Below are 24,947 nucleotides of genomic sequence, written 5' to 3'. Positions count from 1 at the left end.
CCAAGCTTTTTCCTTAATCACATCTCTTTTCACCATAAACAGGACATTATTCCAAAGTATTTATATGAAGAACTAGCTAATCAAACAAAGGAAATATAAGGGCCATGATTCACATGAGCAACCTTCAGCCATCTGAAAGTTAGGTATCTACCCCAAACTGGCTGCTTAAACTCTTTCTGTGGGACCCTGCTACTGGGTCCTACAGCGTTCTCTTAAAGAGAAGGCTTAGGGGGTCTTATGCACGTGTATAAATACCTGATGGGTGTGAATAAAGGCAAAGCAGCCAGACTCTCCTCTGCGGTGCCCAGTGAAAGAGGCAATGGGAACAACTTAAAAGGCAGGAAATACCCTCTGAATGCAATATAACATGTTTGTTTGTTTGTTTGTTTGTTTGTTTTTAACTGTGAGGATTGTCAAACACTGGAACAGGCTGCTTATATTGGTTTTGTAGCCCCATCTATGGAGATATTCAAAAAAAAAAAAAAAAAAAGCAGTCTGTTTGTTTCAGATGTTCCCAGAGATCCCTGACAACCTCAACCTTTATCTGACTGTGTGGTCCTGAAGGGTAGCTACTCCAGCGTCTTTTCAGATCCATGTTCTTGAGCTGGTAAGTCCTGCAAAGCCACACCACCTCAGAGGGTCTCTTTCGGAGCAGGAATAATCTGAGGTGGTTCTGATGACTTTGGAGTCATTGATTTGCAGTAGGGGGGGATTTTCCCCTGTCTACCTTACTTTATCCCATAATATACAGTGCTACATGAAATAATAAATAATTTTCTCATTGATTTAGCACTTTTTCTACTTGGGAGCCATTCATAAGCAGAACTCTATTTATGCAAATGTGTCTGCTGCCCATATTTTTCTTGGTAAAATTAAGTATGAATATATTTCAGTCTCAGTCTATCACAGTCTGTTAAAATGATACCTGGCCTACTAAAAAGTCTGTCTGTTTGCCTGTACCAAATTAAATTTTTGCAGTGAGCCGCATGGATAATCAGCATATTTAAGAAAACAGGATTTCCATTTGTAGGACTTACATCTCACATTTCCAGCTGAAGGTAGAAGCAGTGAAGGAGACTTTTTCATTTTGCAGAGGACCCCATCTTTTGCATATACAGGCAGACTGTATCTCTAAATGTACACTCTGATGGACTGAAGAACAGCTGAAATTACTGGAAGCACTCTGGCTTTTTACACTGAGTTTACTTCCTTCGCACTTGCACAAAGGAAACATATTGTATGAAGGTAATGTGAAGGGTAGTCACTTACCTGATTAACTGACTCATGGTTTGGCTTCGGTAGCCATGAGCACTGTGTACCAGTGCAGCTAGAGATAACATAGGCACTATAGGTATATTCCTACATACATATTTTTTGAATGCACTGGCCTCCTTTTTTATGTCAAGCACATTCTTACTGACATCTAATCTTCTCTCAACTTCATGACAGCTTTTTTTCTTTTTTTTTTTTCCCCTCACTAGTAGTTGTAGCTTCTTGTATCATCTCCTAAAGCATCACTTTTAAACACTAGCACAGCTTAAGCCCTCTGCAGTCCCTCCCCCACAGAAGTAGATTTTCACTTGGAATGAATCTTAAATTGTGCAAGACCTGTGTATGGAGCACTGACTTCTTAAATATTAAAGTTTTGCAGATCTGTAGTATGAATATAAAGATCACTGTTGCCCAAAAAGGATGGTATACTACCACATCCACCTTAGCTATAAATCTGATCTTGCTAAAAATCTCTAGCTCAAGTGAAGCAGTGCTGTGAATTTCAGCTGTTCAACCTGGACTGAAGTTTGAAGGTTGCTGATGAGTGCAATGGAGTGGGGATACAGCTGCAGATCACAAGCTCAATGTCGCACTTTTTAGCTATTGGCTATTTCAGTCAATCTTCACCTAAACAAATTGTTTGCTCACTCCATGCAGCTCAAGCATTTTTTCCACAATCCAATGTTATGATTAGAGTGATATTGAGTAACTTGGTTGTAGCAACTCATGTTAATTGTTGTTCTGTCGACTAATCCCATGGGCGAGACTAAATCAATGTTTTCATTCTCATTGAAAGAATTTAATCAGCACTTTCCTTAGACATGGTAACAGACCATGTGTCCCTCTTTCTAGTATATCACAACACAAGGTGAAACCATAAAATAGTATTTACAAAACCCCATTTATTTTGCACTTCAGTAGACTTGGAGTACTCACAATGACAGTTATTTCAGATTGCTTTTACCTATTACCAGATAAAAAACATAAAACAGGTTTATTACTTATAGGTGACTCCTAACTGTGCAATGGAATAGCATATTTTTGACTGGCTCTGGTAAGTTTATGGAGCCATTCAGCTCTGAAATCTGATTAACAGAAAGCATTTATTGCCCTAAGTTTGCTTCTCAGATTTAAAACTAAACAAAATGTTTTTTCTTGACCTATGAACATTTTTATTATTATTCTGAAGCATGACTCCAAATGTCACTAGCCAGTCTGGTAGTTAGCACTGAGGTGAAGAATATGATTAATCTTGTTTCATGTCTTCACATAAAGTACTGTATGTCAAAGGCAACATCTTTAACAATTTACATCAGTAGCAACTAATGAATGCACAGACACTTCCAGACAAGCAAACTTTCCAGATGATGTTGTATTAAGCTTCAAATCTCTAGGACCTGACATGAAAATGAAGTGATTACTTATGTTCCATTCAACAGAAGACAGCTTTTCAGACAGTAATGGGAAGAGTTGCTACCTATTTGCTAATATGTCCAAAGAGATTAAATGCTTTTTATGCTGATGTAGCATCTCAGCCAACCACGGCACATTATTCTGTTATTGTACTGGTCAATACAGTTCATGTGTATAAGCAATGGCTATCAGAACCAATCAAATATAAAGAAATTAGATGTCATGTTCTACTTCTCAACAGTGTCATTACTGCTAAGTGCCTATCACATGCTTCCATTACTAAATCCTCTCTCCATAGTTTTATAGTAAGGTTGTAAAATTCTGTCTTGGCCTTTACTTGGTCTACATGCTCCCTGCTGAGGAAACAGCATAAAAATAGTCAGGCAATTGTTAGGTGGTTTGAGAATTTAAAAAGTGGAAGCAAAAGCATTTTTGAAGTGCTTTTGTCACCTAATAATCACTTGATTTTTCCAGTGGTAATGTGATTTCATGACTTAGTGTTTTTAGAAATTGTGTCTGGATGAAGAAACTAAATTTAGAGACTTTCACTATAGAGCTACACCAATAAATCAGTGCTTTATTCCCATCTACAAAAATATCCCTAGGGTGCACTGTGGGAACTACAGACGTGTGAGTCTGCTTCCATATCTTGTAAGTTCCTGAGTCTATAATTGAGAATAAGATCACTAGGTACCTGGTTAAAGGCAATCTGCTGGAAAAGAGCCATCATGACCTCTGTAAACAGCAATCTTACTTCCCCTGATGGAGTTCTTTAACAGTGGCAATGTGCTCTGGGATAAAGGAGATACAGGGGAAATAATATACTTGGATTTTCAGAAAGCATTTGAGAAAGTTCCATATCAAAGGCTTTTGCCAGTGAGTGGGGATATGGTCCTTCCATAGACTGAAATCTAATTAAAGAATAGGAAGCAGCTTTTCAGGATGAAATGTCAGCAGTGGGATCCCCTAGTGATCAGTGCTTGCATCAGTTTTACTCATCAGTGGCCTAGAGAAAATTGTGAATTGGGAAACTGACAAGTTTGAAGCTACTGAAGTCTCTTGATCAAGTGCTACTTTGATGGTGAGCAGCTCCAGAATGGCAGAAAAATTTAATGAGTGGTAAAAAGGGTGACAGATGATCCCCAGTGTACACAAATAGAAGATATCACACCTAGGAAAACAAACAAACAAACAAAAAATCAATCCAAACCAAAAAAAAAAGTAAACTGTGCCTACACAATACTGAACTTGGAAATTGCCATCACAACTTAAAACAGTGATCTCAGAGTCATCATCAAGAGTTCTCTGAAGTCATTGGCTCAAATTGCAGCTACAGCTCCTGCCAAAACAGAGCTGAAAAAAAAAAGTTAGGCCTGGAGAACAAGGCATAGACTATTATTTCACAGGTGTATGAAATTCTGGTGTGACCACATAACATGTACAGGTCTAGCCTTTACATCCCATGAAGATCAGGAGGAAGTACAGAGAACAGCAACTCAAATGATTAAAGGGAAACAGCAGGTATCTTAGGAAAAAGGAATAAAACCCTAGGACTTCACAAGATGGAGAAGAAAAGGCTGAGGACAGATATGAGTGAACTTTACAGAAAAATGGACAAGATGAATGCAGTGCTGTTCATCACATCCAGAATACAGAAAATAGGAAGTACTCGCTGAAATTCACAGGAAATCAGTTTAACACATATAAAAGAAATTACTTCTCTGCACAGTGAGCAGTGATTTTCTGGAGCCTTCTAGAGGCACACAGAGAACCAACAGGTTCAAAAAGGAATTAGGGAAATTCAGGCACAATAGGATGGTCCAGGGACATACCCTCTGATATTCCTACTGCTGGAACTGTTGACCTGGAGAAGACATGAGAGCAACAAATGACAGAAAGTTCTCAGACCTACCTTCCCTCCTTAAATCATGTTTGTCACTGCCATTGTCAGAGACATAACCGTAAGCCAGACAGACTGTTGAACTATCTGACTAAGTATGATGGGTTTTATGTTCTTAAGAAATTAACAATAGAACAGTAGTGAAATTTAGCTAGAAATCCATTATGTCATTCATGTAAATAGACTATTTAAAAATCACTCCCCAGGAAAACACACTGTATACATAATGAATAAGTATAACGGTTCAATTAAGAATAGAAACTAGACTTTAAAAAGCTACTCCTTCAGAAGGCATCTCCTTTTAATATAGTTTATAGGGCTCTTTACTCAGCATTCTGCAGAAAACCTAATTATCCAATAATTTAATATTATAGAGACATAAAAATGTTTGTTAGTGGACTGCCAAGAACAGGGTTGTATTTCTAAGCTGACAAGCTATGAAACAATATTCCCTTTTCTGTAGTCCCCCAGAAGAAACGTGGTCAGCGAAACCACTAGATAGGTATGATTTTTTTGTTGCAGCTGTTTAGAGAAGAGATGGAAGATATTAGAAAACACCATCCACTCACCAAAATCCAATTTTTTTAGCATTTTCTTTTTTTCATAAGTAAAGCATAAATAAATATTTGATTTGTGGATACAATCCTCTCACAAAATGCCTAGACCTTTGGAAATATATAGATTTAACTTAGTATTTTTCACTTCTTATGACTAAAGAGAAAAATTCACAAAATCCTATAACAAATGGCAAAGGGGAAGCTACCTGTCAGCAGTACATAAACCAGCATAACTCTGTTTGCAATTTCATCTTGATGTGTTAGGTTCTGGTGGCTGAGAAAGAGCAAGGAAACCCCACTGTGCTGAAAATACTAGTATTATGAAATTCCAAATAAACAACAAAGTTACTCAGCAAAATTACAGTGTAATTACCACAGACAAGTTGTTTGATTATTTTAATTCAATACTGCATAGATTACACTAAACTATGCTATCTATCCATAATGACTTCTCAAAAAAATGTTAATAATATGGTATTAAAATGTACACCTCTCATTTAAATTTGCAATAACCTCTTCATCCTATTTCCTCAGCACCAATGCAAAGAGCCTATGTGACCATGGAAACATCTTACTGCCTTTCTTGTGTAAGTTACCCTATGTAAAGTCTTCCGTGACCTGAAATCCTTTTGGATAAATGTGTGCATTGCAATGCTGGTTGCTGATCAGCTAGCTGAACTGCAGTAGGATTGACAGAGCAGGAGAAATTCATTGTTCCTCAACTTGTTGTTTTGAAGAAGAGGACCTAACCTCAGAACAAAATCCAGAACAAGGAGGAACATGAGCACTTAATTGCAGTAACTTCATCAGGCATGCATTTGTGTCCGACCACACGACGAAGGATGAAGTTCAGCCTGCAAAAAGGAGAAGCTTGGGTTGAGGGTCTTTCAGGACGTATAAGTTTAACTCAACGCTGTCTTCTGAAGGTGCTTCACTATACATAAAAGATGTCAATTAATCAGAGACCAGAATTTTCTTCTCCCCAGACCTCTTTCTGGGCCACAGACCAGCACAGTGACATCTCTGCTTTCCCAAGACGAAACACTCTTCTGCATTACTTCTTTCGAGGGTAAACACTGTTGACAGTTGCAGTCTTCACTCTTCATAAAAATTACACTTTTCCTCAGCATTTCAAGATGGCTAACTTAGGCAGCTTCCCACTCCGTAAACTGTTTTGGTGAATTCGTTGGGGTCTGCTTCTCCTTGTATGTTGCAGAGGGGACGAAGATGATGCAGGGTACACGATGACTAAATGATAGTAATGAATAGGATCAAAATCTATTGGTTCAATCTTTAAAGCAATGTGCAATTAAAGCTAGAAAGATTTAGCCTCACACAAACTACATATGACACATTTCATTATTAAATCATATTTTACTTCCAGCAGTTATATTTGCACGTCTAACACTAAACCATAGCTTTTAAAATGTAACACATAACTTGTGCCCCATCTTGCCTGCAGAGAACTGGGTCAGACACCCAGCACCAACTTCAGCACAGATGAGAAGGGGCTGAAGGGATTCCATCACGTGCTTTGGGAAGGGAGGCTAATCCTTGTGGGTTTTCCTGTTGACACTTTTTATCAAGGAAACAACTTACTATGTCTAAAAATGAATAAAAAGCAGCACTCTCTCAAGTGCAGTCTCTCATACCTGAAGGAAAAATTAAAGATTAAAATTAAAATTAACTACAAAGGAGTTTTAGGGCTTTCCCTTGTGGTGATGATAGTGGTGGTGATGGAATCCAAGAAGACAGTATTAATGACTTTATATTCATAGACTGGAAGGACTGGGGCGGGAAAGAGGAATGTAGAAGAGGAAGAGATTTCAGCAATCACAATAAAATTTTTTAGTAATCTCCTGTATGTAATTTTACTGTTATCCAGAGAGAAAGATATTTTTCCCATCAATACGTGCTTTTCTCCAGCTTGGATATAATGAATTACAACATGGTTAATTTTTTGCTATGCCTATATTTCAAAACATGGATGGGTTAAAATGGATTGAATAAAAATAGGAACAGAGGAATTATAAAATTAGGTTTTAGTAACAGGTGCACAGACTGGAATAGATATTATCAGAACAGCAATAGATTACAAATATTACAATATAAGTATTACAGACTACATACACTGAAGCTGATCTTCTTTGAAGGCATGCAGCATTGCCATCAACTGCACAGACTTGCCAACAAAGGAAAATCGTACTTATGGAGAAGCTCTATCAAACAGATTTTGCTGGATCACTAATGGATATTAATCTGTCCATCTGCAAAAGTTTCACATCATTTCTTGTCTGTAAACAAATTTTCTAAGTAACTACACCAAACCAAAAGCCAGCTAAATTACATTTAGCATTAATACTAGAAAACAATCATTGATACACAGGAAAAGTGTTTGAACTAAAATTAATTCCATCAGCTTTTCTCAGCAAAGAAATAATCCTGTACGCTACTTGTGAATTTCAAAATCTTTAATTCCACTTTGATTCTGAAACTCACTTGCACCCTTCTGAGCCTCAATTAACGTGCAGCAGGACAGAAAGACACCAAGCCTTTCTCTCTCAGTGTTGTGTTGCTGCAAATTTTTTTTTCATACCCGTGACAGCAGTAAGTAATGCTGTGGTGGCTGATCCTCCAAGATGCAGGGGTGCACCCACCTGGGGCAGCTCTCAGGCTGAAGGCCACTGCTCATGGGGTGGTCTGCAGCCACAGAAGCAAGACGTTTGCCTCTCTTCTGACAGGCAGTGATTGACCGCTGTTCCCCTGCTGAACCCACACCAAGTTGTGATGGACTACACACAGGTTTTCCTTTTAACACAACTAACGATGAGACGCTTCTGATGAAGACGAATTTCTTTTCTTGTAAGCCCTTGGATCATCTAATGGAATGAGCATGGTGGTAGCCAGGGACGAAAATAGATGTAACCTACTAGCATCGCTCATTGCCCTCCCACATATCTTACACATCACTGCACCAGTGCCTGGAACAGGAGCTTTGCTGGACTCTCCGTCTGTCCAAAGCAGCAGGAGCTGTGAATCTTGCCTCAGTGGGAAGTTGATCACTGAGCATATTACATTTCCTTCTCCTTCTGAAAACTGCAGGAGGGAGCTGTGCTGAGCCTGGAGATTTTATTTCATTTAGGGCTCATGTAACCATGTTTTGTTCTGTTTTCTCTTCGGTTAATGCGGATTTTCATCTTTCACAGCTTGGTTGAAATTCGAAGTCCAAATGAATCTCCAAAACATGAAACTACTTCCAAACCTCCAACTTTTGCAAAGTTTATATGATACTCACTTGTATCCAACCTTATGTCCCATACATTAACCACTGTAAACCTCAAAGCAGTTTCATTATGAGGGTTTGCGTGGCCCTAAAAATGATTTACACTCATTGCTCATTTCTGTGTCCACCCAGGGGGAGCAACATACCATATCAGTCTGACTCAGATCTCAAGCCACCCTCCATGATTAATCTATTTTGGAATAAATCACTTATGTATTATAAATAATAAGCCTTGAAATAAGGTATTTTTTCCTACTGGGCTTGTACCTGAAATAGCTAAAATGGTCCTGTGATGTGGCTGTTGGGAACTTTGTTGAGCCTACTGCAGCTGTGAATTGTTCTTTCCATATATTTATAATCATTGGTGCTGTTAATGAAGGTGTTTTTATATGCATTTAAGGAATTTTTTTTTGGTCATAATAATTTGCTTCTTCTGGCTTTTATTTCCTTTTAGTGTACCAATTCCATACCTGCAAATTATTTCACTTGGGTAAAAGAAGAATGTACATTATTGACCAGACCAGGGACTTAAGTAGCCTATAAAGGCTACTTTGAAAATAATGTTATGTTGCAATTTTTCTTTTCAGGCTTAGAAATGCTGAAATACACATTGGCATAGACTTTGGCACACATAAAAATGCACATAAAAGTTTCTCCTACACAAGAACTGAGGATATTTTTGTAAGTATTTTTCTTCCCTACTTTTTGTGAATGTCAGTAATACAGAACATTAAATAAAAGGGTGGGTAGTATCTCCCCCTTAGGCTGTAGAAGCAGATAGGTGGAAGACAGGTAGGAGAAGGAACCCCAGAGCAACCTTCCTACCTCTTTACAGAGGGTAACTGGGGGTCACCAGGAGTCAAGAAATAACACAATGCCTGAGCAAAGCAGATCAGCAGATTTAAGTAAGGAAATGTGGCAAGAAAGTCTCCACAACAAGTTGGTTCAAGCTAAAATGAGATGTCACAAAGTCAAGCTGCAGCTGCCTGAAAATGGGGTTGACGACTTATTGACACAGCCCAAAAGCTCGTACGGCACTATGTGACTCATGTAGCAAGAAGATGATTAAATGGGTAAAATACACGTGTTGGGTCCTAAGGGCTTTTCTGAATATCTTACAATGAATTTCTGTCAGGTGTCTGAGAAAAGATTGTGTCCACTACTGCCTAATCAAAATTAGATATTAAGAAATGAATTTTCAAAGTGGGACATTGCTGTGTAATACAATGGCAGCAAGATGAAAATGCACCCAGAGGCATAGGGCTGAGTATTTTATTTCAATATCAAATACTGCGAGTTCAGTCTCATTTTCCCATTGTGCTGAAAGGAAGAACTACCATTCTGATCTGCTGAGCCTAATTTTGCACACCTCTGCATCTTATAAGAGATGTCTGCACAAAGAGCAGCAGAAGGGCCAGCCCTTGCTTTGTTGTTTGAAGACTCAATATTAGACGTGTTAAAGGATTGATTAATATTTCTCACTAGGTCATTGAAATGCCTGGGAGAACATTTCATTTTCAACAATGCTTTCTGTCATTTCTATAACTTCTTCTGCCTCTCTGCACTTTCATACCAATATACCCCACAGAAACGCCAGCCAGACCATATTCCCAGCCTCAGCAAACCTCATTAGTTTCAGCCAGAGATTCAAGAGGGTTTTTGTCCAACGTAAATACAGAAATTGCGTTCCATCCATGATAAGCTGACATAGTTAAGAATAAAAAGCATCACCCTTACTTCTGATGCATTTAGCCTGTCTTTCAGCATGTATTTAACCTCTTAAATAATTCCTGTTATTGTTCATATAAAAAGTTCAAAATAGGACATGAAAAAATACCTAGACTGAGTTGAATTACATGGGCTAAAATCACATTTAACATGTGAAAGTTTTCCCTCTTGCAGCTTCAAAATGTATTTCTAATATGTTTCTTTTAAAAGATCTTTATTGTAATCCTGGGAGAACATAAATCAAGTATTAGCATTAATTTTATATTAAATTGATACAGTTCTTTTAGGCACAGAAATTCTTCCATTCTTACATTTTTGTAAGACTAACCACACATTATTCCCTAAACTAGCAAGGACATTGTATGAATGATAAATTATCCACCTTGCATACATTTAAATAAGTAAATTGTTTTCTAAGGGTAACGCATGTCCATATGTATACGTACACAAACACATATAATCTCCTTAATTTTTCCATGCACCAAGTCCTGAACTTATCCAAATAATGACAAACAGGAATGTATATATTTACCAAATTTTTGTTTGTAGTATCCTTGGCAAACGAGCTGAAAATTCTAGCCTACAAATATGAACTTTGAAGAGAAATAAGAGAAATACAAAAGCTACAATGAATTCTTGTCTTTGCCTTAAACATGAACTAAAAAATCTACTCTCTTGATTAGGCTGATGAACATTTTCAGCTGGTGTTAAGTCTTGCTTTTATGCCCAGGCTCTGACCCATGACATTCCTTTGTACCGGTTTAGTGCTTGTGGGGCCATACAGTTCACCTGATTAAGGAACTGATCTTATTAATTACTTTTTAAAATTTCCTGGGTCAGTTTTTGCTGGGACAACAATGCAAACAGATAACATGGCAGCTCAGAAAAAGCAGCCATGAAAGCAGCAAGACAGGCAAAGAAGCAGTGAAGCAAGGCTGCTTTAGGCAGCAGAACAGGGTAGGATATTTTTGTTCCATTTCCTACTAAGTATTGAAAATCTGCTTAGAAATTTCTGGAATTAAAAAGTAATTACAAAAGCTTACCTATTTAATGAATTGGATAAGAGAGCAACAGGAAATCTTGATTCAGTTTAAAGTCATAATGTATAGGTCATCTAGAAATCATCCCAGGTAATCTAGCCTGGGAGTATAGGGCTGCACGCAAGCAGAAGTCTTGAAAGCTCCTTTCTCTCTAGATTTGCCAGGTCTTTAGGTAATTTTTCAGTATGGAAGACACTGAAAGAAGGTACATTTTCATTTAAATAAAAAATTGTTGCTTTTATTTCCATGGAGAGGAATGCAGAAGATGATCAAGTGTAATATTAACATCAGTGTACTAAAACATAAAACACGGGAAAATATTGTGAAGGTACACTGCTGAGCAGGTTTTGTGACATGTTATACAAATTAAATTGGAGCACTTCGTTTGAATTTAGTCTTCCTACACATGGGTACATTGAATACACAGAAAAGGAGGTGAAGGATCTATAGTATAAGTCACAAATATTTATAGTGACTAATTTAATCTATATCTTTAAAGAAAAAGCATGAGAAAATTTGCCATATGTTTTCATGGCAGTAATGGCTGGCAATCAGGAAAATATATCTCCAAAAGCACAATGGTGAAATTGTGATGTGTCCACCGTAGAGTACCATCTCCTAGATAAAAACTGAACACAAAATTACCTGTGGAACTACTCACAAATTACTGCAGTTCACAATCCATGTTGCTCATGGGAGATTTTAACAGTACAGAGGCATATTAAATAATGCAAACAGCCTGACATCAATGAAAGTGGCTCCCTGTTGCCTGCAAGAGAATTTTGTGATCCAGAAAGTAAAATATTCAGGCCCAGGATAATCTGTCTTGGAACTAGTACTTATTTATAGAGGCACAAGACTAAGGAAAGCTGTAAAGGAGGTAATCATCATTGATAGCCTGCATTCAGCACAGAAGCAAGAAATAGGTTCAGAGAGTACAAGAACAGAAGGAGATGCAGCTGTAACAATGAACATGCTGAGGCCTTAAGAAATCTGGAAAGTAATGTGCAATTAATATTGTTTAGCTTTTACCTCCAGAGGCTGCAGAAAGGTTCTATCTTTCTATTCTATGGTTACTAGACATCTGCAGGCAAATTTTGTAAATACCAGATGCTCAGTAAAGGTTCTCTAACAGGCTGATAAGCTCATTCCAGAACAATTGAATATTTTTGAAGCAATAGGTGCTCTTGTATTCCACATCACTTTGATTGTGCCTCCTCCTGTGCTTTGCAGCAATGAGAAAAAGCTGGTTTTAACATCACTTATGCCTGAATGGCTAAAGACAGCAATAGCTAATAGAGAAGAATGAAAATTGAATTTAAACCTCTCCAGAAACAAAACAAAAATCGAAAACAAAAAAAACCACCACCAACAACAACAAAAAAAAACAACCTGAGAGGTCAGGTCAGCACTTCATAGTCAGAAGAACAGATAAATAAAAGCTAAAAAGGCCCCACAGAAGCAGAAGCACTGTTGGACTGTGAAGCACATCAGCTTGCCAGGTGATATCTTCTTGTCTTCTGAGAACTTTACTCCATGGCTAAGCACCTAGAAAGCAACTCCATACCAAATCCTCTGCAGAGGGAGACAAAGGGGGTGGTCATGGTGGTCCAAATATAGTTCATGCTTCCAAGCTCTAGCTGCACTAGCTGCTAGGGGAGGCTTTTGGGATTAGTCAGAAGGATTTGGGGTGAGTATACCACAGCGCTCACGGAATCTGGGTGTAATGTAACCATTGTCTCACATCTTAAGAGTGCTACACATGAGCCAAAATGGAAGGGAATTATATAAGAGACTACCTAAGAGAAATGTGGTGGATTTAAAAGAAAAATAAAAAAACAGAAAATTTAGCTGAAGCACTAGGAATAACATCAAACTACTGCAAGCTGATAAGTAACATAACAGGTCAGTATTACAAAGCATTCGTATTTAGGATATACAATCTAGATGTATCATTTAAAATGCATCCTAGAGAATAGGCTTGCAATGACAAGAAAGCTGACTGCATGGTATGTTTTTGTCTTTCTTCTTCTCTGTCTAGGATACTTTACATATTTTGTGATGTGGATTAGCAATTCTTGAGCTTTGTGAGGTAATTCTGAGACAGCAATCAGTCATTTACATAATTAGTATAACAGTATTTAATTGTATGATTACTGTAAATATGTGTAATACTCTAATGGTGTAATTAGAATGTGTAATTACTACCTGTAATTACATAATTAGGTGTAATGGCATAACTAAACTTCTCATGAAAAAAGTGGATATTTACAACACCAGCTATAGGAACTGGTATACTGCAGAATAATATTGCTGGCATAAAAAAGGAGAGTTACCATTTTAATGCTACCTGTGCTGAAGCTAGCTCAAAAGCAGATGAGTGTTAAAAGTTTGTGAACTGTGCCAATGGAGAAGGATATGGTTAGTTTCCTCAACAAGGGTAGTTCAGAGATCTCCAGTCAATACAAACATTATTCCCATTGTTAATCATTTGTTATTTATTTATAACTCTTCATACACTGAGCTGAATAACGTACATATGAATATACTGAATATATATGAATATAGATGAATAAAAAGTGGTATAACTGAAGTATTTGAATATCTATATTTTAAAGTATTTTATAAATACTGACTTAAGTAAGATATTACTTTTACCTTAACTCTTTATAATCTTTATAAAATCTGTCTGATCTTATTTTGGTTTTCAGGATTACCCAGACTTTCAGAATCGGATCTTTATAGTGAACTCATAATCAATGTTATTCATAAAAGTCAGACAGCTCTTCCCAGGACAGCTCCTGGATTAACTCCACTAGTGAATTCTCTGTAAACCAGTGGTCCATCTCCCACCTGGCTGCTTTTGTCTTCCTTTCAGGTCTGTACCTTACTTGCCTGACACCTGTTTTATGCATGATATTCAATTAAAACCAGAGCCAGAGTCAAAAAACAACAACAAAAGCAGTTGTTTTCCTTTCACAGAATGGGTAGACAATCTGTGGTACACCTTGCCAGAGGGTATTATGGGTTTTTTAGGTGAATTCAAAAGAGGTTAAACAAATCTTGGAGAACAAGCCTCTGAGAGCCATTCTTCCAGGTACCAAATCAATTGAGCACGCCCAGGCTTAGGCTCAGGAATTCCCCTGAGCTGAAAACAGTCAGATGATGCAGACACGTCAGAGGAAGTATTGTATTTCCATGCCCTGCTCTTACAGTTGTTGGTATTTGCTAATAACTACTGTTGAAGACATAATACTTGGATAGATTGAACCCTTAGTGCAAATCAGTTTTTATATTTTTCTTCTTTACACTACAGACAGCTTTCCATTTGACTCTTACATAATAATTTTACCATGCAAATGTTTCCATTATATCTGATGCTTTACTAGAATGCCCAGCTGATTTGATCTTTTAAATTCCCCCCATTCAGAAAAGAATAACATGATTATTTTAAGCACTATGTATTTGTAGACTAATTAAATATTTCTAAAGTATTCTGTAGTTGTTTCTGTCAAAGAAATTGGTAACATTTTTTAAAAAAAGAGATGTAAACACATGGCAATACTTACTCTGTTGGCAGTTTCTCCCCATAAATTCACCTGGACATTCACAGGAATAGTTGGCAACAAGATCTGTACAGATTCCACCGTTCTTGCAGGGTTCAGCTTCACATTCATTTACATCTGCAGGAAGCACACAAGATAACATCAGGATTAGCAAAGAAAAAATTTAAAAGCAATAAGCACATATTTTAAAGCACTAAATCACAAACTATTTATACACCAACATTGAAAGACATACATTCATTCTTTTGCCCAGAAAACATGCTCAGAAAAGTACATGATTAAACTGGGCAAGTTTTAGGAAAAAAATCAAAGCAGTCTCTCACAAATTTAGCTAGTTTCATATACCTATAGAAGTTTTACTGTGTCCCATCACACATCAGAATTGAATTTTTTGGTCAGGGATTTGCATTGTAGCTTCTAGAGGACGTCAGAGCTACAAGTCACAGCTTGGCCTTAAATACACAAATTCAATTAGTCCTAACAGAGTACTCATTAGTGACACTTGCAACTTCAAGAAATGCCGCTACTTCTTTATCAACAGATGCCATTTGAGAATGTCTCTCAGTTCATCTTAATTCATTAAACATCTAATTGACAAGGTTGTTTAACTGTCTAAAAAATTTCCCTTCTGTGCATGCCTTAGTGAGCAAATTGAAACTAATGGCTTGATCTAGAAGCTTGAAAATTTTATGAAATTCAAGATAGAAAAGTGATTAATTTCATTTGAATTTCCTTTTTTCAGTACTTCTTATCAAATACTGCAAGAATAGTCCTCCGTGTTTTTCAGCGCGGTGAGCTTCAAATATAATATCAGGTTCTTTTTCTAAAGTGCAATATTATTTTTCAGTCATCACAAATAGACACACGAAAGATAATGATATCTCGTAGAATTATCTGTATGTTTATCTTTAATCTATATAGACTGAAAATGTGTGGATTTTATACAGTATTGTCTCAAAGAACTGTATCAGTGCATACAATTAATTGGACATAATTAATTATAATTTATATATATATAATTAATTAGACAATGCAAACAGCAAACAAGAAAGCAATCTTTAGCTTGTGATGTAATTCCACTTCACTTTTGCTTAAGTACATGTTCATTTTGGATGCAGCTGATGATAAAGTGCACAGGTGTATAGCACAAATATATTAAAATAAGAAGATACTTAACAGAGATAAATTACATGTACTAGCTGATGGGCCAGATGGCCTATGAATTGAACTAATACTGTCCTATTGAATCTGTTTCTGTCTCCAAAATGCAAAATTGGTTTGGACTGGCATATACAAACTAAAGAGGATCCTATGCCACTTCCTAAGTCCAATGTGATAAGACTTATGCAGAGGAGGCAGAATTCAGCTTTGTCAACAAAGTTGCTTGATTTCTGGTAGTTGAATACGTAGCTTTTGTGGTTTCATTTTACATCTTATGTTTACTAGAATTCTAAGTACAAAAAAAACAAACCAGTGTTTTAATACACAAGTCTTCCACAGATATGAGTTTTGTGATGCCTATGGGGAAGTCTGTATCTCCAGTCTTTTCTGCAAATTTAAAAGCTGAGTATCTGTCAGGTTGGAAGATTTGCTACAAATGAAACAAGTGACTCTTGCAAGTACTCTTGTAGAATGAATTAAGCTGGGCTACTGTATGTACCAATATTAATTTTTTAGTGCACAATACACCAAGATAGAAATGTATAAGCTTTTGAGCTTCTTCACTTAGTCGTTCTGTCCCCTTCCTCCTGCCCCCTCCCAACATCTGCACTCTTTGAGTATTTGTTCCACATACCCAGAGTGGTATATGTGCTATTTTAGTGAGATGCAAGTTGGTAAAATCAAAATCTGTTTTTACTAGAATGCTCCAAAGACATGTCCTTTTTTTTAAGGGTGATTTTATGGCAGAATTAAACTTTCTGCCTTTGTGGTTCCAGATATAAGAAGTTCGAGAAGAAAAGCTACTGCAAACAGATCTGCAAGCATTTCTTTATCTGCAAGCAGATAAAGACACACTGTAAGATTTTAAAAGATTATAGCATTTATTATGTACAGCAGTATAATTAATTTATGTTCTGCACATACGCAAATTTGCACAAATTCTAGTGATTTCCTTAATGTACATTACTCTACCAAGAAATGAAGTAGATTACATATGACCCAAAGCACAAGAACAGTACAGGTATCTGAACACAGGAACAATGCATTTTAAACAAATAATTGATACAGTTGCCTTACAACTACTTGCTTATTTTACACAAAACCATTATTTGAATAATGATGCATTAGATATATGTGACTGCCCAAACTATGGTGAGAAGACACCTTTTTCAAGCAACATATTTAAAACATTTTGTGAGCTATTTCTTTTCATGAAGTGAAGGTCTATTCATATTTCGCTGAGAAGGTATGCAAGATGAACATTTTTCTTATATTTTTAACACACATACAAACACACACACACATATATATGTATAATGCAAATTGCCCAAGCAAATCTTTGCCATACTTCTGATGAGGAAGCATGATTTTAGGATATGAAGAAAAAATCAAAGACAGATCCAAAGTATTGATGTAAATGGTTATTCCTCACCAATTTCTCATATATGAGAGACAGTCATATCTTCTTGGAAACTTTCCAGCAGGGAGGTGTCCTAGTTCTTATATGGAGTTTCATGGAAGTGTTAAATCTGAGGTTTAACATTAACTTCCAGATTCTACCTCAAACTGAAAGCAACTCTAATGAAAGAGTTTTAAATAAAAGCTGTTTGTCTAAGTTTTTAGTCAGGAGATAATAATGGAACACTTTTAAAGTGCAGTAATGCAAAGTGTTCAGCTCATAGCAGGCCCCCATCTTAGCTACCACTGTTTCCTGCCATTCGTCATCCATATCCCCTTCTCTGCATTCGTTCACCCCATTACCACAGCAGAATAGCTCATTTCATCTGTATCATGCTGTCCTGTGAAAACAGTTCACATTCTTTTTTTCTTACCCGGCACAACATAATGGCAATATTCAGAGAAGACTCGGCTGTCTCCCATTCAATCATCTAAAGCACATGACAACCAGCAAATACCACCCACTGATCAGACAAGCTACAAAAAAATCTAGCTCAGTCATGTTCTAGCAGCCACAGAAAGTAGTCTGTAAATGTTAAAAAAACAGGGATGTACCTTTCGACTCATCTGATCGATTGACCTATGAATGCTGAGTGTGTATGAAGAGGAAATATCACAGAAACTCATCAAATTCATGTGCTCTTGCTGTTGCCTCTTCTGCCCTTGCTCTCAGAGACGATACAGGGTTAGAAGGATGTCATGGTTTTCAGCTGGGATAGCATTAATTTTCTTTGTAGAGGCTTGTATGAAGATGTAATTTGTATTTTTGACGAAAACAATACTGATAACACACCAATGTTTTTAGTTGTCGCAGAGCAGTGCCCATGCAGAGCAGAGGCCTTTCCACAGCTGCTCGTGCTGCCCCACCAGCGAGGAGTCTGGGGGTGCACAAGGAGCTGGGAGGGGACACAGCCAGGACAGCTGGCCCCGACTGGCCAAAGGGATGTCCCTTACCATGTGGCATCATGCTCAGTAAAAGCAGTGGAAAAGAAGGAGGGGTGTGTGTGTACATTCAGAGTGATGGCGTTTGTCTTCCCAACAAACTCTTAGGCGTGATGAGGCCTGCTTTCCTGGAAGTAGCTGAACACCTGCCTGCTGATGGAAAGCAGTGAATGAATTCCTTGTTTTGCTTTGCTTGCATGTGCAGCTTTTGATTTACCCAGTAAAATGTCTTCATCTCAGCCTATGAGTTCTCACACTTTTACCTTTCCGATTTCCTCCCCCATCGCACCTGGGGAGAGTGAGCAAGAGCTGCGTGGCACTTAGCTGCCACATAGTGGCACCTGGAGTACTATGTCCAACGTTGGTCCCCGCAGTACAAGAGGGACATAGACATTTTGGAGGCAGTCCACTGACATACTGGAGAAAGTCCGTTGAAGAGCCATGAAGGTGATGAAGGGACTGGAACTGTCTCCTGTGTGGAAAGGCTGAAAGAGCTGGGACTATTTAGCCTAGAGAAGCTTACGGGATTGGGGAGGGTGAAAGGGAATGGAATTCATCAATGTACTTGAAGAGAGGGTGCAAAAATGGAGCCAGGCTCTTGTCAGTGGTGACCAGTACCAGGACAAGAGGCAGTGGGCAAAAACTGGAGCACAGGAGGTTCCCCTGAGCACCAGGCAGCGCTTCTGTGCTGTGCAGGTGGCTGAGCACTGGCACAGGCTGCCCAGAGACTCTGTGGGGTCTCCTCCTTGGGGATCTCCAAAAACCACCTGAACATGGGCCTGGGCACCCTGCTCTGGGTAGCCCTGCTGGAGAATGGGTGGGACGAGATGAGCTCCTGAGGGCCCTTCCCACCTCGGCCATTCGGTGATTCTGTGGTAACCTTCATGTTGCTATGATCAGAAACGCAGGGGCAGACCTTCAGCTAAGCATGAAGGCTAGTTTCATTTCTTTGAACTAGCAAAATTTCAGAGTTTTATACTAAAATTAATGATGGTTACTGATCTCTGAGCTTCTTTTTAATCACCTGTGTCTTACTAGTTGTTGCCTATAAAAATATCGCATACTGCACTAATAAAAATTCATGGGGTCCTTAGCTGAATTTCTGTCTATTAAAGAGGAAGTAGAGAAGGAACAGAGCAGTGTGCTAGAAATAAAACCTGCCAAGGGAAATGACCAAAGAACAGACCTGCTCAGTTCTAAATTAAATTCTTTATATGTATTTATAAAATTTAACAAGATACTTCAGCTCCCTATTTGCCTTTTTAAGCAAAGCCCATTAACCTTCCATTTTCAGCAGGTTATTCATCATTTTAATACAGGCTAACACATTCATGGAAGAAAAATACCAAGGTCACTGTGAACTGAAAAACATTAAGTGAACATATGAACTATCTTCTACTTGGTGAAATAAAGGTAGTAATTTATCCTCTAAAAGCTTTTCTATGTAAAGATAATATCTTCTCGAGATATTTATTTTCTTTCTAGTTTGTCATTCATATTGCAATATGTACAGAAAAATGCACAACTTTCTAGCATATTTCATATTGCCTGTAGAAAAAAGATTGAACCTTACATATCAGATATTTTTAAAGCAATCTTCGTATTCTATCCCTATGGAGCAGTTAGCTATGATCAGTGTGGAAAGATGAAGTCTTCTATTATTACATTTGTTACTTGGATCCTACAGTGATTTTATTTCAGTAATTTGAGAACCTTCAGTCCCATCAGTTCAAACAAATATGTCATATTTGACAAATGAGGAAAGACAAGCTCATTCTTCCATCGTGTTTGATAAAAGAACAGACCTTTAGCTGGAAAGATAGTAAACTGAACCATGTTAAAGAAATGAGCTTAAGTTCTACAGAATTATTAAATTTACTATTCATTATTTCATTTGATTGAATGTGCAGATGTAGCATACTTAATTAAAAATGGTTTCTGAGAACTGCGGTCGGATTTCGTTCAAATTTCTAGATGTGCCAATTATGATACTAAACTTTACACTGGCTTAAGTGTTTCTTTTTTTTTTTTTTTTTTTTTTTCTGAAATACAAATATTTCCTTTTAAACTTTGACGTATTTTCCTAAGGAAATTGAAATAGAAATTTTAAAGGCCAGAGTTTCTGGAGTAGTTCCTCCTAAAGACTTTTACAGAAAATCTATCTTTATGTTGTCAGGTATGAATTCTTCACTGACAATGCAATTGATTTACCTCCACTAATAGGGTGTGCTTTATGTGCAAGTTAAGCACACACAAAGTGAAATCACTGTAGTTACTCATGAGTTTTCAGGTAAGCTTAGGTTTAAAGTCAGGCCATACTTTAAAGTTTAGTTCGTACTTATGCATTGTAGTAACTAAAACACAGATACCTGGCTGCTACCACAGAATTCACTTCCTTGGGGAGGAACCTAGGAAGTCTGTTAAGTGCTGAGTGAAATGGGCTCCTGGAGAGCTTAAACACCAGCATGGGATAAGTCAGTATTTCTAAACTGTGTCCAGGTTAGCTTAAAAAGCAAAGCAAACAAACAAAAACTAAATCATACCAAAACAAACAAAAAAAAAGCCCTTCCCCAAGATTTCTCTTCTGAAGACAGACTTTGAAATTGACTGTGATACAGGAACAAAGAAACACTGACCATGTTTTGAAAACAGATTGTTGCTTCAATTATAGCTTGAAGACAGTTGACTAGGAAGTAAAGGCTACGTTCAGGTTTCTCTATATCCTGCAGATGATTAAATTTACATTTCCTACCTTACATTTCCTACAGTCAAACCACAACTACAAAGCTAGCATGCATGCTTCTATTTGAGGCACAGTCACCATCCAACCTGGACCGAATTATGTGGTCAGAAACTGGGCAAGTAGGAGACTGGTTGACTCTATTACATACTAATTTGGAGAATCACTATGCAGCAGAGTTTTGGTTTTTAGTCTTTGCTTTCTGGATTATATCTTTTTTTTTTTTAAACAAAACAAAACAAACTCTATTTAATAAAACATGAGTAAAACCAGATATTGTACTAGCCAACATAACTAAAAATACATATTCCTAATTTTGGACTTTAACTGCTAAATACAACCACATGTCCTTTCCTAAAAAAATGTCAAAGAAAATATGCATTTTAGTCATGTAACTGTCATAATCAAATGTTTAGCTATTACTTCTAGTAATTTGAGTTATTTGGCAAGTTATGTGAAATCAACCTGACTTTTTGTGGCAAAGGGACCAATAAGCTTGATCAGCTGTTTTTGCCAGCGCAGCTTGCTTCTTGGCTGTAAATGCACACTAGTGCCTTGTTCCCGTCTCCTGCTTGCTTGTTCTTTGCGTAGCCCAAAATCCTAGTCCCCGCCACCTGAGCCCTTATTTTTGATCCAGGACTACCTCTTCCAGTATAGACTTCCTGAAGTTCCCTCCTGCCAACAGAAATTCTTTCTTTACTCTTTGATTTCATACTTATTCTGGCTTCCCTATCACATGTTGTCAGCTCATCTTGGATCAAACTCATATTTTAATCAGTCTTCTAGTTTCATAAAAAAAAATGGCCCATCTTAGCCACAGTGTCATGATTCAAGCTTCCACACTGGAAGCCAACTTGGCCCTTGTTAGGGGGCATTCATTAGGCATACCCCAGTTGTGCCTCAGTAAAACTGCAAATATTTTTTTTTCCATAGTGAAGTCAATTCAATATATAGAAAACAGAAGATAAACTGGGTATAACCTCTGTTATAACCTGGCTTCTATGAAGAACCACAACTATAAAATGATAAAGATCATGCTACAATATGAGAGGCTTAAAAGAACCAACCAACCAACCTTTTTTTTTTTTTTTTTTTTATTAACAAACAGAAAAATTACAAACTTCACTGGTTGAGTTCTTTTCCAAAATAAAAGTGTGTTTCTAAATAACACTGTGCTCTGCAAGTTTCCAGATGTAAATACATTTGGAAATGTGTATGTAAATATATTTACATTTGGAAACTTGTAGAAAAACACAGTATGGAATAATTATCTTTTACCTGGACCTTAGTCTTAGCTTTACTTACAGTTACTTGATGGTTCTTGACAGATTTTTTTAAAGTATTCTCCATATACATTTTTTGGTTTGTTTCTTGCATATTGGTCCTGAAAGACTTAATTACATGCATAAGTGCTATAAGACCAAAAAAAAAAAAAAAAAAAAGTGGATGATCTTGCTTGCAGAACTTTGTAGTAGCCTGATGTTTAAACATTAGGATTCAAGCACTCAGACTTTTCATTACTACTTTCATAACAAATACCAGGAAAGTCATATTACGTACTCTTTCTTATTATTACAGATTTGTAACAATTTCTACAAGTGCCAACTTTTTTTGAGGTATTACATGGAGAATCTGCATAGAAATGAATGAAATACTACCAGTTTTATTTGGCAAAGAATCTGATTCAAAAGATAATTTAGTATGACCATCTTAACAGAGAGGTACTTCGTTAAATCATATCAAATGAAAGATTATATCGATTCACACACAGAAGAACACGTCTAGCTTAAAAGTAGTAAAATATTTTTTTTATTTTTGGTAAAAATCTTTTTGGTTATTTTTTTTTATTATTATTTTGGTAAAATATTTACAGTCAAAAATTGTCAACTGTTTTTTCTCATGTTCCTGTGGTTTATTAAACCAATCTTAAACTGTAGAGGTACAACATAATTTTTTCTATAAAGCTAGAAACTTCAAAAAAAATGTACTTAAAGATTCAGTGAGCATCACCAAAAACTTTGGAAGCACAGATAAATCACCTCCAACTTTTGGTCAAAAGATACTGAAGAGTAAGTAGTAAATACCACAATAACAGTTTTATTGTCAATTGTAGCATTAAGGTTTTTAACCTGTTTCTGAGGAAATGTTTGGCTGTAATGTAAACAAAAAATGAACTATATCTTCAACTATAACAATTCCTTGATTTAATGAGAATAATATAAAACCAAAAACTAGTAAATTACTGGTACAAGGCCGAGTTACACATTTCAAAAGAATAGAGTACCTTCCCATGAAATTTCTGATTTTTATACACAGTATTAAATCTGAACTAGATGTATTCAATCCGTATTCATCACAGAACAGACATCTGTTAAAATTTAGTGGTTTGATTGCTTTCTGAAAGCTAGTTTCCTGACCACAGAAGGCTGTGAAAACCTTGTGCCAAATAACCTGCAGGAAACTTCAACTGTAATGTCATACTGAAGTGATTCACTGTTCAGATATTCTTATTCTCAGATCTTCAAAAAGAGCAGAAAACAGCATTATGCTCGAGAACAAAAAAATACTAGCCTCTTGCTCCCCATCCTTAAAGGCAAAACTTTATGTTATCCCTACTGTCATGATTCTACAGTTTTCCTTCTCCTGCAAGTATTTGATATGACATATTATGGCAAATGTCCTCCAGAACAATCCATCACAGATCTCTTAATTAGGATTTTTCCTGAATTATCCACTACAATATATAGTATATAGTATCATATGTTTCTACTAAAGAGAGTAAGCCATGTAAGAAACTTACCTAAGTTTTGTTCTGAACTCAAAGGAGATACCCCACATAGGGAGGCCAAAGAAGTAAAAATAAAGTCTAGATATGTCAGAACTTTTGGATTGACTATATCAGGAACTTTGAGATAAACTTGTAACCAGCAATGTATATTAAGGTCCAATCATATAACAAAAACAATTTTGAGAAGAGTTTCGTTGCTAACATCTACAGTTCTGTCAGAAACTGCCTCTTAAGCATTCTCCTAATATAACGGCCTTGCTTTTCATGCTTTCCTTTCAAAGCAATTTTACATTCTGTTAGGCTTTAGATGAATTTCCACTTTTTTTCAGTGTGTCTTTATAACATGTTATCTTAGATAAAAAAGACATTACGCCACCTGTAAACACTGATTCTTTTCCTTACTTAGGAAAAAATCAAGTGTTATTTCCCCCATTAGAGGTCTCTGAAACAATTTTAGGTCAGCTTGTTTCAAGAAAATTGGAATATTTAGCTATAACTCTGACTTCTTTTTGATTTGTAGGGAAAACACAGTTTTTAGAGTGAAAATGAAAGGATATATATTTTTTTATGACATTTAAAAGCATGCAATGTAAGAACTTTATTTTTAAGAAAATACTATTTTTAACCATGAATAATTTATTTCTCCTGTAGTTCATCTAGCACCTATTCTACCTATTATTTACACCCCTGTTCATGGTAATGCTGTTACAGCATCAGTGAATGAGTGGTAGCATCTATTTGTAAAATCACACTTTAAGACAGATATATTTTATATATATATAGCTTTTTCTAGCTTTCTTCATGTTTTGTAATGGTACTTTCCCTCTGTTACCCTCATCTGAATAAATTTTTCCAAATTCAATTTAAAGTTCAAAATCATTTATGAGTGAATTTCTATACAAAAGTAACTATAACCACAGTTGTCATAATGCTAAAGATGAACTGTAGAAGAAGGAGAAGATTATCAAGAAAAAGACATAACAGAATATTTTGCAGGATACTATTATTTTTGGCATTTTGCATAGAAAAATACCGTTACTCAACTTATAAGAATATACATCAGATATCTCTGTGAATACTGCAACATTTATGCATCACA

General features: G+C 36.6%; 1 protein-coding gene across 6 annotated transcripts in view; it reads right to left on the bottom strand.

Annotated features, from left to right (window-relative positions):
• Nucleotides 1-24,947, bottom strand: part of EDIL3 (EGF like repeats and discoidin domains 3) — a 287,431-nt gene that overhangs the window by 95,432 nt on the left and 167,052 nt on the right. For all 6 annotated transcript variants that reach the window (XM_083816852.1, XM_083816851.1, XM_083816853.1 and 3 more), the window contains one exon: nt 14,763-14,876. In XM_083816852.1, the coding sequence (XP_083672978.1) occupies nt 14,763-14,876 (114 nt within the window). The remainder of the gene's footprint in view (nt 1-14,762; nt 14,877-24,947) is intronic.

The sequence above is a fragment of the Anser anser genome, assembly GCF_964211835.1.
Source record: "Anser anser genome assembly, chromosome: Z".
Classification (NCBI taxonomy): domain Eukaryota; kingdom Metazoa; phylum Chordata; class Aves; order Anseriformes; family Anatidae; genus Anser; species Anser anser.
The sequence above is the reverse complement of the archived record's forward strand: the minus strand, read 5'-3'. Positions and strand labels throughout refer to the sequence as shown.